Genomic DNA, 16,085 nt, shown 5'->3' with positions numbered 1-16,085 from the left:
CACAGGCACAGGTGAGTTTCATCCATCAATTACAAAAAATTCAACTAGAGAAACTGCTAAATGCAGAATAATACCTATTGCGAGGTACAAGCATTCGTGTGGCATCCAACAAATCTTGCAACTGGACAGCACTTTTAAGTTTTGTCTGCAGAATAAGTAATCCATAAGCATTTTAAGTTATCCAATATAAAGTATAACAAAAGAAAAGGATGTAAAAATAATTACCTCAGCCCTAGGCCGTCCCCCATTGTATTTCAGCATCAAGTTTAACAGCTTTTCCTCAGTAACCTTCAACTTCACCTTCTGTTTGGGAGTTCTATCACCACTACAAAATTTAAACAGAGATCAGAAGGAAAACAAAGAATCAACTAATCCAAGTAATGATACTGAGGAAAATGCAACATACTGACGAATAATGGCAATTACACAACGTAGCTCCTCAGATTGCCCAAATGTGCCAATAATCCCACTTCCCTGACGAGTTAATCCCTCAGAAGGCTGCACTTGTTCAGTGACTTTCCATGGTAAAGTTGGTGGAATTGTTGTAGAAAGATGAGGAGCTTTGGCATCTAAAAACATCTTCCTCAACACACAAGCAGTATCATCATAATACCTGTATGTGGAAGGTGAAACCAAGTTTACTTTTCACAACAAAGAAACGAAAGCAATTTCCGCAGTTAAGAAGATAACTCAGTAAAAACAAAAATGACTTAGTTGAACTATTCAGCATGTGCTTGTGAATAAAAGCAAATGCAGATGAATTCTTTCAAATTATTTCAAAAACATATCTTACAATGGGTGGGACAAGCGATGTTCTCCTATTGCATGTGGTGGGTTGGGGATTAGGAAAATCACTACCTTAAATAAAGCTCTACTGGTAAAGTGGTTGTGGCAGTATGGGGTTGAGGAGACACATTTGTGGAGGCGTGTGATAGTGTTGAAATTTGGGAGGAATGGGGGGGCTGGTAGGGGTTCATATGGTTGTGGTTAATGGCAGAGTATTCAGATGGGTGGGAGAGTTTTAGTAAGTTTATACATTTTGAGATTGGATTAGGGAATAGGGTCCAGTTTTGGCATGATAGCTAGTGTGGGGATCAGCCGCTGAAAGTAACTTTCCCAATTTTACTTGAGAATGCTACGAATAGGGAGGTGTTCGTGACAAATTTGTTGGTGAGTCAGATTGTGGAGGAAAGGTGGAGTTGGGATGTAAGGTTTTGACATGATTTTAATGATTGGGAGATGAAGTTAGTGGGGGCCTTTCTTCACTTTTTGGAGTCACGGATTCCTCCAAATGAGGTTGGGGATAAGCTATGGTGGAGATTGAAGAAGAATGGAGATTTTGACATATGCTCTTTTTATGGTGTGCTGAGGGGATCTAGCTCTACTACTTTTCCATGGAAAAGCATTTGGGGTGTGAAGGCTCCACGTCAACTGTTTTTCTGTGTTTGGACAGCCGCATGGGGAACAATTCTTATAGGTGATGATTTGAGGAGAATGGGTGTCATAATTGTGGATTGGTGCTGCTTATGCTGGTGTAGTGGGGAGAATGTTATCATCTCTTGCTTCATTGTGGGGCGGTTTCCCAGTTATGGAGTTTTGCTCTCAGATCGTTTGGCATTGCTTGGGTTCTACCCAAGAGGGTTATTGATCTATTGGCAGGATGGAGGAACTGCATAGGGAAGCACAGATCAAATATTTGGAATTTGGTACCACAATGTGTCTTGTGGATTATTTGGAGAGAGCGTAATGCTTGTAAATTCAAAGATATGGAGCACACTAGGGATCAGCTCATAGCTATATTTGCAGGGGCTCTATTTGATTGGTCTTGTGTATGGGGATTCAATTCTAGGGATTCCATTCAGATGTTTATAGATTCTATTTTTTCTTGTACACAATTTCTTTTTTCCTTTGTTGTTTGTACATACTTTTTTGGCGGCTACATCCTTTCAATGAAGTAGTCTTTTCTTAATAAAATGTTTTCTTACTTATCAAAAAATATCTTACAATGGTATACTACAAGTGAGATAGAAGTCAACTATACTTGATGTAAGAATTGTTATTAGATTAGGAGAATGTTTCATACAGATATTTACCATTAAAAAAATAAATAAATAATTCATGTTGGAATCATGCTGGCAATAAAGAACTGAGTGCCCCCTTAAATCATTATGATATTTGAGGGGGGGAGGAGGAAAAGAAGGATTACTTGTGAGAGTTTTTAACAAAGCTCCACCCATTCACATCACAAACGTATGAACGTCCCTCGCAACGCAAGAGATCAAACCCACAAACCTGCAAGTAACAAGAACGACTTATAAATTCACCCAAGGTATAAATCATTTAACAAGAAAGTGATTTCTCAATACAGTGTGTATGTGTGTTTGCATTTGTGCATTTCATATTGAACCATGAAATTTTAAGGATTAATGATTCTTATACATGATTTGAACTGGATGTAAATTGGTTTTCTGTAAATTCATAGTAACATGGTACACTAGAATAACCATGTAAAGTTCTGTTATATTCATAGAACCCGCTCACATACAGCCGGTTGAAACCAAAGACATCTTATCATCCCAACTTTTAGAACTCAAAAGAGCCCAACAAATCTAGAGAGTTCAAATGATAAGACTTTAAAATAGGATAGTGTTGTGAAATGGCACTCCCAAGATTCAAACCTATAATAGAAACAAAAACAAAATAACAAGCACACTCGTAAAGAACATACTAAATTTACGTGATTCAGAAAATTGTTTACATCCACGGGCTATGCCGAGGAGAATGTTTTCACTAAGAAAATAAGGAGATTACAATGGTAGCACAAATGCTCTCTCAAGAAACCAAAACCCAAATACACCCAAACTATCTCTCACAAATACTAGAGAAATTATCTCTTTTTTTTTTTTTTTTTTCAAAAATAACATGGCAGGATGCCCACACAAAACAAAAGCAAGTGAAGCACAAACATGGGTGAACAAAGAAAGTCAACTAGGGTTTAAAAGAGGTGCCACACATGAAAAAGGAGTCAAAAGCCAAACCAAGTTCAACAAATAAGCTCCACCTCCTATCAATGTTACATTCCAAAATCGAGATATGATAAATAGTTAGCAATTTTACATCCTAAATAAAAATTAATAAATCCAAGATCTGGCTAATAAATTGAGCCTGTCAATTTGGAAAAATTCATTAGCAAAGTTGAATGACTAATTATCCAAATAACAATTTAACAGCAACTACTATTTCTTGGGATCATCATGGCATGACCAGATAAATATATATACTGGCAATCACAAACAATTAAAAAGTAAAAAGGAAACCAGCCTTTAGTGAATGTCTCAGAAATAAAAATGATCATAAATAAAAAATAACAATAATGCCTTGGAACAAGGTACTAATTACTTGTTACCACATCCACACATCATACCGCTTGCCTAAATGCAATGCAAACATCTCTTGCCATTTGCTTCTCAGTAGGTGTCAATAACACGGGATACCTCACCTGTCAAACAAAATAATAAACATATGTTTCAAAAATCACTCTTTTACTAGTATTAAAATAAACCACAAAAAAGTAGCAGGTTCTTAGTTGGTTTCAGTAACTGGGCAATGGGCATGCACTTCAGATATTTCGATTCTGAAATTTGGAATGCCAATCATTCACAACACAAATTTCTTTCAAATTTACATAATCCATTTGAAGATATAATTCTAGATAGAGTTTGTGAACAGGATAAAATATAAAATTGAGACAAGGCTATATATTTATGATGACAGAAAGAACAGGTTCCCTTAAGAATAAGATGTGCACTAAAACAAAATAGCTAGTTTAAAATGATATGTAGGTGTCAATTGAGTACAAAGAAAGAGTCAACTTTGGAATCAGAAGCACTTAATCTAGTGACAACACCTAGAAAAAGTGAAAGATTGAACATTTCATGAGAACACAATGAGGATCATATGAAAGGCTGCTTGACCCAGAATGCAGTATGATAAATCTAAATTTTTTTTGTGGCTACAAAATATAGCATTCTTTTTTTTATTATTTGATAGTTGCAACTGAGGAGGGGGGATTTGAACCCTAGATGTCTCTATTGGAAACACTAGGAGGCGGCAACTAGTTGAGCTACAAAGGCTCTTAACCGCAACATATAATAAGGAAAAAAAGTATACCTTTTGGATTGTATAACATGATATGAAGATTGTAAGGGTAACACCAAATTGCAGTTAGATTCGGCCAATCTATATATGTACATAGTACAGTATTTTGTACTTGGAGATTATACATTACGGTCAACAATTAAAGATTTAAATTCAATTGAACAACTAAAGTTAAATGAAACAGTATGTTTTCTAATTTAGGCAAACATTAATAGTGAATACATGTGCATACTATGTTCATGCAAACTCATAAAGGACACCAAAATCAATTAAGTGAGATGGCAAGAAATTTAAATTTAATATAATGGTCGGGACAAGGTTTATTCTCCTATAAAGGCTGTTGGTTTGGACGTAAGGAAGTTATGTCCAAACCTTATTAGGGAAATGGCTTTAAAGAGATGGGGTTGAACAAGATCAGTCATGGAGACAAGTAATCATGCTTATTAGAAAGGTAATAGATGTGGTTAGGATTTATCAAATTGTGCTCGAGTTCGATTTTGGATTTGAAATGTGAAGATTCTCCTTTGTGAAACCAATTTCCCAATTGGTTTTCCATAGCTGTAAAGCTTCTATTGCATCATATTTGCGTAAGCTGGAGGAGCAGGAAACACGGTATTGGAATCCCCAATACCCCCCCCCCCCCCGACCCCCTCCAGCCTTTTTATTTTCACCTTTTCCTGCTTTCCAAGAAGGGGAGTTAGAATCTGTTTCAACATTTTTTTAATCTTTTGAACAGCTTCCATCCAGGATCAAGTAAATTTGGTGTTTTTTCTTACTAGGAAGCATTAAAAGTAAAAGGGAATATTGGGTTCCCACGATAGAATGTTTGAAGGACAAAGATTCCACAAAAGTTGCATTTTTTGTTGGACTTGGACAGTTGTATGGGATATTGAGTGGACAATCTTTAAAAAATGGGCATAACCACTGAGGATTTGTGTTACACATGTAAGGAAAGTGGAGAAGTGGTAGATCACCTTTTACTTCATTGTTTAGTAGCAAGAGAGATTTTGTCATTAGTCTTTTTCTCTTTTTAGATGCTAAGGATGATTATTGATTTGTTTGCTTCTTGTTGGCACAAATATATGAGCACTATGAGAGTAGTAAAATCGACCTCACCCTCCACCTAGCACTTACAAGGGGAGGAAGTGCCAGTTGAGCTACAGCTCATTGGTTTGAAAATTTACTTATCAAATAAGATTTCTATTCTTTATAGTTTTGTATGATTGGATGTTTGTGTCAAGACGTATTCATTCCACTTTTGTTTTTTGTATAATTTGTTCTTTTAAATTTAATATTGTAATTTGCAGGTGCTCTACTATACTTCATACATAGTGGAGTATTCTCTTTTTTACTTTATTAAATTATTTACTTATATTTTAGTATTTCCCCATGGTAACTATCAAATTATCAAAAGACAAAAATACCATTTGGTTGGGTCACAGTCAATTTGGTCCTGACATTTTGGTAATAGTTAACTTGGTCTTTATTATTTACAACTTACAGTCAATTTGGTCCCTACATTTTGGTAGCACTTAAATTGGTCCCTATTATTTTCAACTTACACTCAATTTGATCTATGTTATTTCAGTTTGCAATCATACTGGGTCCAAATCTGGGTTCGTTTTAGTTGCTAAATTGATATGTGTCTACCGGACTTGGAGATTGGTAAATTTGATGTGTGTGGTTGCCAAAAAGTGCAAGAAAATGCAAGAAAAGTTATGATTTGATGATAGAAACCAAATTGACTGTAAGTGGAAAATAACAAGGACCAAATTAACTGCTACCAAAATCGTATTTTCGTCAATATCAAAAAAAACACAAGGTACCACTTTATCAAGTTGTTTTGCTGCTAGCATTTTTACTTATAAAAAAAAAAATTACTAAAAAACAAAAAGGAAGGCAAGAACTTCACCAAATTATAAATGTTTTTCTCCTCAACTTTTTGATAATTTAATTGTTACAAGTGGGGCAGGATTCGAACCTTGATTCTCCTCATAAAGGAAACCAGGTAATACCACTGAGTTACAAGGCTCTTGACATTTTTTCAGCTTAACTTAATTAATTCTTAAACATCAAGTTTTATCTTCTAGCTAGCCTTTTTTTCCCCCCAAATATAGTCTTTCTTGTGACCTTAACTGGAACCATATCATTGCTCATTGGGGAAACCACTTGAATTAGTTGCAATTGGCCAAAACATCTCAAGCTCTTCTTTTATTTTTTTTATAGATAAGTTAAGTGCCCAATGGATCTTGAACCACAACCTCACCTTCCACTGCCTAAATCATTTGACTTATGAAATCGAAAGTTTATTGATAATGTTAACCTAAATATGATTCCTCTAATATGAACAACCTCAACTGAACCATTCTTCTATTAAGGTGGGGCCGCCTGCAAAAATATTATCTGCTGGTCCGGTTCTAAGCTAAAAAACTACCAGCATTCATGTTTTTACAAATTCAACTGATATATTAAGTGGCACCAGACATGAATGCCTCCTAGATGCAAGAAATTTGACTGCAAATATTAAGGCGGGGCTGCCTGCAAAAATATTATATGCTGGTCCGGTTTTAAGCTAAAAAATTAGCAGCATTCATGTTTTTACAGATTCGACTGAAATATTAAGTGGCACCAGACATGAATGCCTCCTAGATGAAAGAAATTTGACTGTCGGAAGAATTAAAAAGATAGAAAGAACTTGATAGACAATGATTAGGTTAACATGCAAATGACAGTAATAGTTGCAACAGAAAACAAAGAAGGGTACAAATTACATGCAAGATGTACAGGTAATCAAAAATGTGTTATACGTACAACTTACTTCCTTCCCATCAGGATTTCTCATGACAACACCATCGACAACGGGAGACTTCCTTGCCTCTGCATGTGCATATTCAGTGCCAACAGTATACACCTACAATCACTAGCATTACTCGAGCAACCATTTGTAAAAAGAAAAATTAAAAAAATAATAATAATAACTCAACAAATAAATGGTAGAGAATAGACTCTAGCATTGGAAAAAATAAATGCCAGAATTAAACAGGACATAGCAGATTCACTTTGTGAAAAAAAAAAAAAAATCATTTAAAACCAACTAATTGGATCTTCTTTTTTTTAGAAACATCGTGCAAACAAACAAAAAGAAAGATTCAAGCAATGGCAAATTGAGGCCAGCAAGGGTCAACAGAAAGCCATGTGGCAAGGGAAAAAACCATTTCCTAATTTATTAATATTTGGAATCATATGCTGGATGTGGATAAATTCTAAGGCCTACTGGTTGTAACTGCCTACCTTTGCAACAAACTTATCAGAGCATCAAACTAGATGTAAAGAGAGTATATACAAGCGTTCAAAGCGTGAAAGAGCACCTGGTAGGCTATTCCAATCTTCCTCCAGATAATTTGGACCACTTTACATGCATGTATTTACATAGATAGTCACACACGCACACATATGTATAAACATTTAAAAAAAGAAGCTACCATTAAGAGTAAAACTTTTTTTTTTTGTTTGGGGGGGGAGGGGGGGGGTGGTAAATTACCATTAAGAGTAAAAAATTTTGCAACTGTGAAAGTTTTATTTAGTCATTATATTTGGGTTTTTTGGGCCTTCTCTTACATGTATTAAACAAGTTTCATGCTGCATTAGAATAGATTAAGATCCACAACCTTGACATCTGTTCCTCCAGTAGGCATAAATTCCTCATAAATATACGAGCCTTCACGCCTCACTCTTCTAAGGTCTGGATGGAACTCACTGGATCGATTACCAACCTAAAATCAAATAATGATCACATATGTGACTATATATGAATAATAAATATAGAAGCCAGAAAAAAAATTATAAACCATCACATAAACAATGGGTGATCCACTAGACACATTCATATGTGAGAACAACGGTTAGTATGCATGAGTACATAATATTATTCACAATTATGTCATACATGATGATGGGAATATCTTATTGGACCTACCAAACTACTCACATGCCAGAAGAACTTGAGAAAACTATATCCTACTGAACCCATTCTAGAGAAGATGGGAACATCAGTTAGCTGGATAGAAAATGTTACACTTATCAAAAGGGGGGCGACTAACACTATTGAAGAGTACTTTGTCGAACTTACCCTCCAATCACCTTTGTTTATTCATTCCCATCTAGTGTGGCCGACAGGATTGAGAGGTTACAGAGTAATTTTTTATGGGGTGGCATGGGTGATGAGTTTAAACATCATTTGGTGGGATGGGATGCAATCTATGCCCCTAATGCTAATGGGCTTTGGTGTTAGGAAGGTTGCCTTTTACAACCAAGCTCTTTTAGGAAAATGGTTATTGTGTTTTGGGATGGGGGAGACACATTAATAAAGGAAGGTAATATGAAGCATGGTGAGGAATGGGATAGATGGAGTACAGAACAAGAATGTATGGTTGTGGTTTATCGAAAAGCAATAGAATGAGGTTGGATAGGTTCTTACAGTAAACTCGGTTTGATGTTGGTATTAATAGTCAGTTTCAATTCTAACATGACAGATGGTGTGGTGATCAACATTTGAAGGTGGCTTTTATATTTTTGCAGTATTGCTCTGTAGCAAGAGAAGAGTGGGAAGAATCCATGTTGGTTAGACAAAATAAGGAGGAGACAAGGAGTTGAAATGTGAGATTTCTTCTAGATTTTTATGACTGGGAGGTAGAATTGGTAGCCTCCTTAATCAATCTTCTTGACTCCAATCAACCAATCAAAGAAGGCTGTGACATATTGAGCTGGCGATTGAAAATAAATATTTCAATTTTCATTCATTTTGTAGTACCCTAAAGGGCCGATATGACCCAGCCTTCCTCTGGAGGAGTATCTATAGAGAGTTAAGGCCCCACAACAAATCTTTTTTTTTTCTTGGATTGCAGTGGAAAGATCCTCACATATGACAATCTCCTTAATTGAGGTTAAATGATATTAGGGTGGTGTTATATGTGTCGGTGTAGTGGAAAGACAGTGTCATGGTGGATCATCTATTACTACAGAACAATGTTGCATTCGAGTTGTGGAGTTTTTCCTTTCAAATTTTTAGCCTTTTGGAATTTCGATAGGTGTTATAAAGGAAAGGTAATTGACCTCTAGTTTGGTCAGAGGAATTGGGTTGATAAGCATTTTTCCAACATTTGGAATTAAGTGTTGTTATGTTTGATGTGGACAATCTGGAGGGAACATATCTGACGTACGTTTGAGGTTTTGGAAAGTACAGGGACTCAATTGTCAGCTATGTTTATAGGTTCTTTACTTATTTGGCCTCGTATAGAGGGGCTCACCAATACAACCTCCATTCCAAAGTTCTTAGAGTCTTGTCTTTTTGTACCTAACTATGTTCTTTGTAGTTCTTTAGACTTCTTTGAGTTCCTGGTACATGAAATAGTCTCTTTGCAAAAAACTTATTTCTTTACCTATAAAAACGAGACTAAATCATAAATCCTACTGAGTACAAACTGGTTAGTTTTTACTTAGGCAGCAAGAGCCAACCAACCTACATTCTACATAAACACAATTTGTTTATATTTACTTTTTGCAAATTTATTATCCATTTGATAGAAGTATCATTTACACTTATGAACCACCTATACCGTTATATATACAACACCAAAGATAATAATAATAATGACTTAGAATGTTTTGAATCCATATAAAGTAGACAAAGTGCTGTCAAAAAATCGCTCACCTTCCTAAATAATTCCTTCATGCCTCCACCTGCGGAACTAGGGTAATATATCATAATCCTATGATCATCCCCTTCACAAAAACACAAAATTAGAGTCAGTACCATATATGCTCATTGAGAAAGAAAATATTTAAATTAATGCACATCTTAAAAGCAGTCAATTTGAGAACTTGGATCTAAAGAGAACAAAATTATGCATAATAGCCCACTTGGTCCACAAGCCCATCAGACCACTTATCCCCACTACTTGAATTTATAAACCCTTATTTTGACAACATCATATTTTGGGCTTCATTGTCGTAATTTTCAAAAAAAAAAAAAAAAACCTAGGCAAATTACAATCTACAAACAATAGAGTCAATTTAAATTAAAATACTAAAATCAAAAGTAATATTATGTGAGATTTTACATGTTTTGTATGATGACAATCTGCTGTTTGCCAAGAGCCCACCAACAAAAGTGCATTCCATATTCCATTTTTTTTATTTTCAATTTATTTTTGCTATCATTGCTACCTCAAAAGTTTTGTTCTTACTAATGTTTGCTTTTACAAATTATGGAAGGCATGGTATTAACATTTTATGATAGTAACCAATCTCCAAAAAATAATCTACTGAAAGAAAATGAACAAACAGATAAACAATAATTAAAACTTTTATGATGCAATTATGCTGCCAATAATTTTGGTTCAACAATGCCACAGTATACTTTTAAATAATATATAACGAAGCCATCAGATCAAATGGAGCGTGCAAATAGCAATTTCAAGCCACAAATTAGTAGATGTTCTTTTGTAACAAGGTAAAAGTATCAAGCAACAAGAAGAAATTACCAAAAAGAATCATATCAGATTAAATGGTATAAATGTCAACAACAAGAAGCAGCATAGATAAAACAACTTCTTTAATAATATATGAATCAAACTCACCATCAACAGGCTTTTCCACAAATGGCTTCCAAAAACGATTACCATGAACCTCAACAAAATCTTCTTGCTCAACAAAATAGTCCAGCTCTTGATACGGTACTTCTCTATTTACAAGGGCATATCTTGGAACATGGATTCCATACCTTTGTAGTTGCTTAAATCCAGAAAAATAACATATTAATTTTATATCATTCAATATTGTTAACAACCAAAACATTTAAAAAAATAAAAAATAAAATTAATAGGCATGAGATAGTTCAGTTATAATCAGGTTCATGCATGAAGTACTTCATATACATACTCCAGGACTGGGTTATACTTAAATACCCTTAGAAGGTGCTTGGTTCACCGTGATATGCATCACATTAAGGTCACATTACCGTAATGTGAACATTACAGTGTTTGGTTCATTTTGTTGTGCATAGGATTGTGGTAATCTAAGATTACAAAATATTTCACATTACCTTAATCTCATTACCTTACTAAATGAGGTAATCTTACATTACTTATTTATTGGAGTGTTATAATTTATCAAATTGACAAAATTGCCCATACTAATAAATTTTAATTACAAAATTGTCCCTTACATATATTATTTTCACAAACTGATAATTAAACATAGCCATCTCTCTCTCTCTCTCTCTCTCAAATCAAACCCTAGCCTAGCTCAAATCTCAGAGCTACAATGGCGTCATCAAATCCTAGGGTTTTCTTCGGCGAACCTCAAAGCCATTGGTGGTGGTGGTTTTGGCAGCGTCGTCTTCTAGTTATTTAGCCACAAAGCCAATGGTACTAGTGGCAGAGAAGCTCGGCAAGGCTGGGCTTAAGCTCGGCCACAACATTGGAGGCTATGGAACTCGAGATTTCCATTCTGTTTTGTAGAGTTTGGAATTGATTTGGTTTGTGTAGAGTTTGGGGTGTGTATGGGTCTTTGGCTCACTTTTCTTTTCTTTACTTATTTTCCCTTTTTTTTGATAGGTAAGAAAGGAAATATTATTGAAAAAGGAACAGAAGTAAAGATACACAGAGTTCACGATAGTGAACAAAGAGCAAACAAAAACAAATAGGAACAAACAGTCATTAAACCATTCTAAGAGACAAAAGAAAATCCAAAGGAGCAGAACAATCCAAGAGACCCCAACACTGAGACCAATCAAAGAGAGTCCATTGGCACAAATCTAACAACTGGGCTAGAGATTTCTTAGTATCCTCAAAAAAACACCGATTACGTTCAATCCAAATAGTCCACATCAAACAGCCTAGAACCTAATTCCAATTATCCGAATTATAATTCCCAAGCCAATTATACCAACAAAATCATAAGCCTGCAACTAAACCTAGCATGACCCAATCAATCCCAAATAACTAAAGCATATACATCCACATAGAAATTCCTTCTTATTTGAATATTTCAGTTCTCCAACTTTGTAGCTTTAGATTCGAGAGATACATGGTTGTATCTTTTGTGCGTTGCTTGTGATGTACAAAATTTGAAATCTAATTGTAAGAGACATTTGTGAAATTGGATAGGAAATTTTGTTGGATCTAAGTTGTTTGGTTGGTGAGAAAGTACAAGCAAGTGAAATATTGTTTAGTTATTTTGTGATTTTTTATTAAAAATATAATTTTACTTGGTAATTTCAAATGGAAATTTGTGGAAATTCATTCTAAAATTTTAATGATTGCAATGTTACATTTTTGGAATATCATGGGAATGTAACCAGTGAACCAATCAAGGTCATGTCATATTGCTATAATGTGATTACATAAAGCTAACATTACATTGTGATGTGACATTAAGTGAACCAAACGCCCCAGTAACTAATCCATGGTCAAGCACTTGCCTGTGATCCCATTGTGACTCAATTAAAAATGAGTACTTTATAGGGATGGCCTAACAGTACCATGGGCAGCCGTTACCAGAAGAAGTGAAGAACTCAAATAAGTACCTCATAAAGCAACTAAAACTTGAAATTATGGAAGTAAACAGTTAGTATGTTAGGCTGTTGATTAGTAACAGAATTTGTTGTGAAGGCTGTTAAGTAGTTGTAGAGGTCTGTTAGGAAGTCAAGGAGGTTTATAAGTTAGGAGCAGCTAGAGCTCAACTTCATCAGGTGCTCTATCTACCGCTATAAATGCTGATGCATTACATTTACACTTTCTTCTTCTTGATAAATCACGCTTCTCCATTTTTCTGTTTGATACAAATTCTTCTTAATTATTCTTGAAAATCTTCTACAGGCTCTTGCCTTGTAAATAATTTATCCCTTAAACATGGAAATTAAGAATGGAAGTGTTTAAGAAAAAAAAAATCATACTAACACAAATGATTTAAAGAAAAAATGAACCTCATGCAAAAACCTACCATGAAATGCTAAACCCTGACAAAAGATTTGAGAGCATACCTCATAGACCTTCCTTCTGTCATGAAGAAGGTGCTGTGGCTCCAATTCATTTACTAGAAAAGGCCTGGATCACAAAGAGCATGTACGAAACTTATAGTTATAATAACTATTTTGGACTGTTAAAAGAGAACGCTGAGATTGATGACTGCAACATAGTCAATGCAAAAGAAGATGTAAAAGCTTACTTCCTTAAAGCAGCATATGCCTTAGCCTTTTCAAGAGGATAGCCAGAAGAATGGAAGGCAATTAAACAATCACATATTGGCCAGCTGAAATAAGAATACTACAACAAATTAGTCATCATATATCAACAAGAAAAGAAAAGAAACAAAAAAACGAGAAACGAGGAAAAAAATATTTTAATAATTTTGGATTGGATTTTTTTTTTTTGGATAAGAACTTTTCACTTTATATCAGGAAAAAAAAAAAGTTTACTAGGTCAAACAACTTGTTTTAATCAAACTATAATTCGGAAAGGAAACAAATTATAACTCAAAGGAGGGTATCCTTCATCCTCAAGCAGACCTGATTTGGCTTGATCCTCTATTTATAATAGCAATGAAATGTCAAAAAAAGGAATCTCCACTTTTTAGAAATTCGAATTCTTCCTCTTTGAACAGTATTACTTTAAAAAAACACCACCTAGGCACCAAAATTAATGTGATATAATAATCTTTTTTGCTAGGTTGTTTACTGATGTGATATGCATATGCTTTACAAAATATGCATATCAAGTTCAAAGCTTTTGGAAGTAACAAAATAGAATCAACAAATATAAAAACAATATCTTTAAGATATAATGCACCAAATCACACTAAAGTTTCATGTAATCACTTTTAAAAAAAAAATTATACCTCTCAATTGGATCATCAATAATGGTCTTGTCCATGAACTCTATGATCTACAACCACACAACGAAAGAAGCAAAACATAAACACTGAAAATTCTTTGCAGATAAAGCAATCATTAGCGTAAAACCTTTCAATCTGCATTCGTTTTCTTTAACAAAAAGAAATACAAGCCAAATCCACAACAGAAACAAACAAGAAGTACCTCAAATTCACCAAATTTTTGTAACCTATCAAGAATCTGCCGCATCGGCCCAGAATTCGCCTAATGAAAACATCAGATTTCAGATTAATCGCTCAAGATTGAAAAAACAGAGCCATATATAACCTACATTCTGCGATTCACTACAAACTCTGTTTCATATTTATTATGGAATAGGAAAAACAAAAAACAAAAACAATACTGAGCAAAAAGAAAGGAACCTCGGAGCCGCATTTCACCTTCTTTTGCATCACGCAGACTCCAATCTTTATCTTCATTCCAAAATCACCTCCTTCGTCCTTCATCTCTCTTTGTCTCAAGAACTCTCTGGAACTTTCTACAACCCTCTCTCTCTCTCTCTCTCTCTCTCTACCTTTTCCAAGAACGCAGAATCCGAATCCGAACCGATTCCAACTCAAACTTCTTGTTCCAGCTTCACTGCTCAAATCCAACACAAACACAGAAAGATACGACAAAGAGAATCACCACCATTAACAAAGAAGCTCGAAGAAAATCGCTCAAATCCAACACAAACACAGAAAGATACGACAAAGAGAATCACCGCCATTAACAAAGAAGCTCGAAGAAAATCGCTCACTCACATACATAGCATAGAGGAAAAAGTGAAAAAAGGCAATGAGAATGAGAAAGAGAAACGATACTAACCAGAGAAGAAGCGCGGACTCTAACGGAAGTGAGAAAAGTTGAGAGAGAAGCGCTTGCTCTTTTTTTCTTTTTTTTTTGGGAGAGAAAGTGTGCAACTTGTGAAAAATGAGAGGGTGAGAAATATATATCTGAATTATGTAATGGAAAAGGTGTTGTGTGTTTATTTATATATTTGTGTACACACACGGGACAGGTGGGACGTGAGAGTGTTTGGATATGAAGCTCTTTTGGATTCTGGAATATGCAATAAAAAGGTAAGGCCGCGAGTCTACGCTTTTCTGATTCAGAATAATTATATCTAATCTAAAATAATAATAATAATAATAATAAAATATTATGGTTTTAAAAATCCGCCCGACATTTATATTATATTAAAAAAATTAAATTTGTCTAGTCAAAAAACCCAACACGTATCTAGCTGCACCTGCTAAAACCTTTGGTTGTTTCTCCAACAAAAAAAGAAAAAAATTATTTGGTTGATTTTTACTTATTTTAATCATTTTAGCAAATTTTTTAATGTTGATTGATTTATATTAAAAAAAATTAAAATTTTCTAGTAAAAAAAAAACCAACCTGACCACACCTGCTAAAACCAATTATAAGATAATATAATGATATATATTTTTGACGGTTTAACTGATTTAATTTATTTTAATTATTTTTAGCTTTTTTAACGTAAATTTGATTGGTTTGTATTTTAAAAAATTAAATTTGTTTAGTCAGAGAAATTTTCAAGTAACTGACCGCACTTGTTAGAACCAATGGTAAAATAATATATAGATATATATTCTTGATAAGTTAAACAATTTATGCTCATGAGCAGGACCAATCAATTTATTTGACCTATTAATTCGATCCTGCTTTTAAAACCATGACGTGGATATGGATGAAAGATGGATACGTGTGTGTTAAGTAGCTGGGATTTGTTGCTAGTCTTTGTCATTGTCGTAGATTTTGATACTAGGGTATGGTTTTCTTTGTTAAAGCATTAAAGGGTGTGGTTAAGAATAGGTCATTGCACAAGTGGGGTATGAATTTGTGATTGGTTTTTTAGGGAGGTAATAGTTAAAAGTACTTAATTCATTTTGGTTGAGGAGGTCCCACGCTTTGAGATCCTTTGGAGCAGAACCTAGTGGCTTCTAATGATTTCATACACTTAATTGTGTCA

General features: G+C 34.4%; 1 protein-coding gene across 5 annotated transcripts in view; it reads right to left on the bottom strand.

The window, feature by feature from the left end:
• Nucleotides 1-15,056, bottom strand: part of LOC115976808 (inositol hexakisphosphate and diphosphoinositol-pentakisphosphate kinase VIP1-like) — a 38,263-nt gene extending 23,207 nt beyond the window's left edge. For 2 of the 5 annotated variants that reach the window (XM_031098295.1, XM_031098292.1), the window contains exons 1-15: nucleotides 14,918-15,056; nucleotides 14,473-14,689; nucleotides 14,255-14,314; nucleotides 14,056-14,102; nucleotides 13,387-13,470; nucleotides 13,202-13,265; nucleotides 10,797-10,950; nucleotides 9,869-9,939; nucleotides 7,827-7,931; nucleotides 6,977-7,069; nucleotides 3,425-3,499; nucleotides 2,207-2,292; nucleotides 407-613; nucleotides 226-325; nucleotides 75-145 (exon numbers count right to left, since the gene is read on the bottom strand). In XM_031098295.1, the coding sequence (XP_030954155.1) occupies nucleotides 75-145; nucleotides 226-325; nucleotides 407-613; nucleotides 2,207-2,292; nucleotides 3,425-3,499; nucleotides 6,977-7,069; nucleotides 7,827-7,931; nucleotides 9,869-9,939; nucleotides 10,797-10,950; nucleotides 13,202-13,265; nucleotides 13,387-13,470; nucleotides 14,056-14,102; nucleotides 14,255-14,314; nucleotides 14,473-14,556 (1,301 nt within the window). In that variant the 5' untranslated portion in view covers nucleotides 14,557-14,689; nucleotides 14,918-15,056. Of the gene's footprint in view, nucleotides 1-74; nucleotides 146-225; nucleotides 326-406; nucleotides 614-2,206; nucleotides 2,293-3,424; nucleotides 3,500-6,976; nucleotides 7,070-7,776; nucleotides 7,932-9,868; nucleotides 9,940-10,796; nucleotides 10,951-13,201; nucleotides 13,266-13,386; nucleotides 13,471-14,055; nucleotides 14,103-14,254; nucleotides 14,315-14,472; nucleotides 14,690-14,917 lie in introns of those variants that run through there. The other 3 variants (XM_031098291.1, XM_031098294.1, XM_031098296.1) reach the window with 3 other exon arrangements.
• Between the last annotated feature and the right edge of the window lie 1,029 nt (nucleotides 15,057-16,085).

This window comes from Quercus lobata, chromosome 2 (genome assembly GCF_001633185.2).
Source record: "Quercus lobata isolate SW786 chromosome 2, ValleyOak3.0 Primary Assembly, whole genome shotgun sequence".
Taxonomy (NCBI): Eukaryota; Viridiplantae; Streptophyta; class Magnoliopsida; order Fagales; family Fagaceae; genus Quercus; species Quercus lobata.
This window is presented reverse-complemented; position numbering and strand designations above follow the sequence as displayed.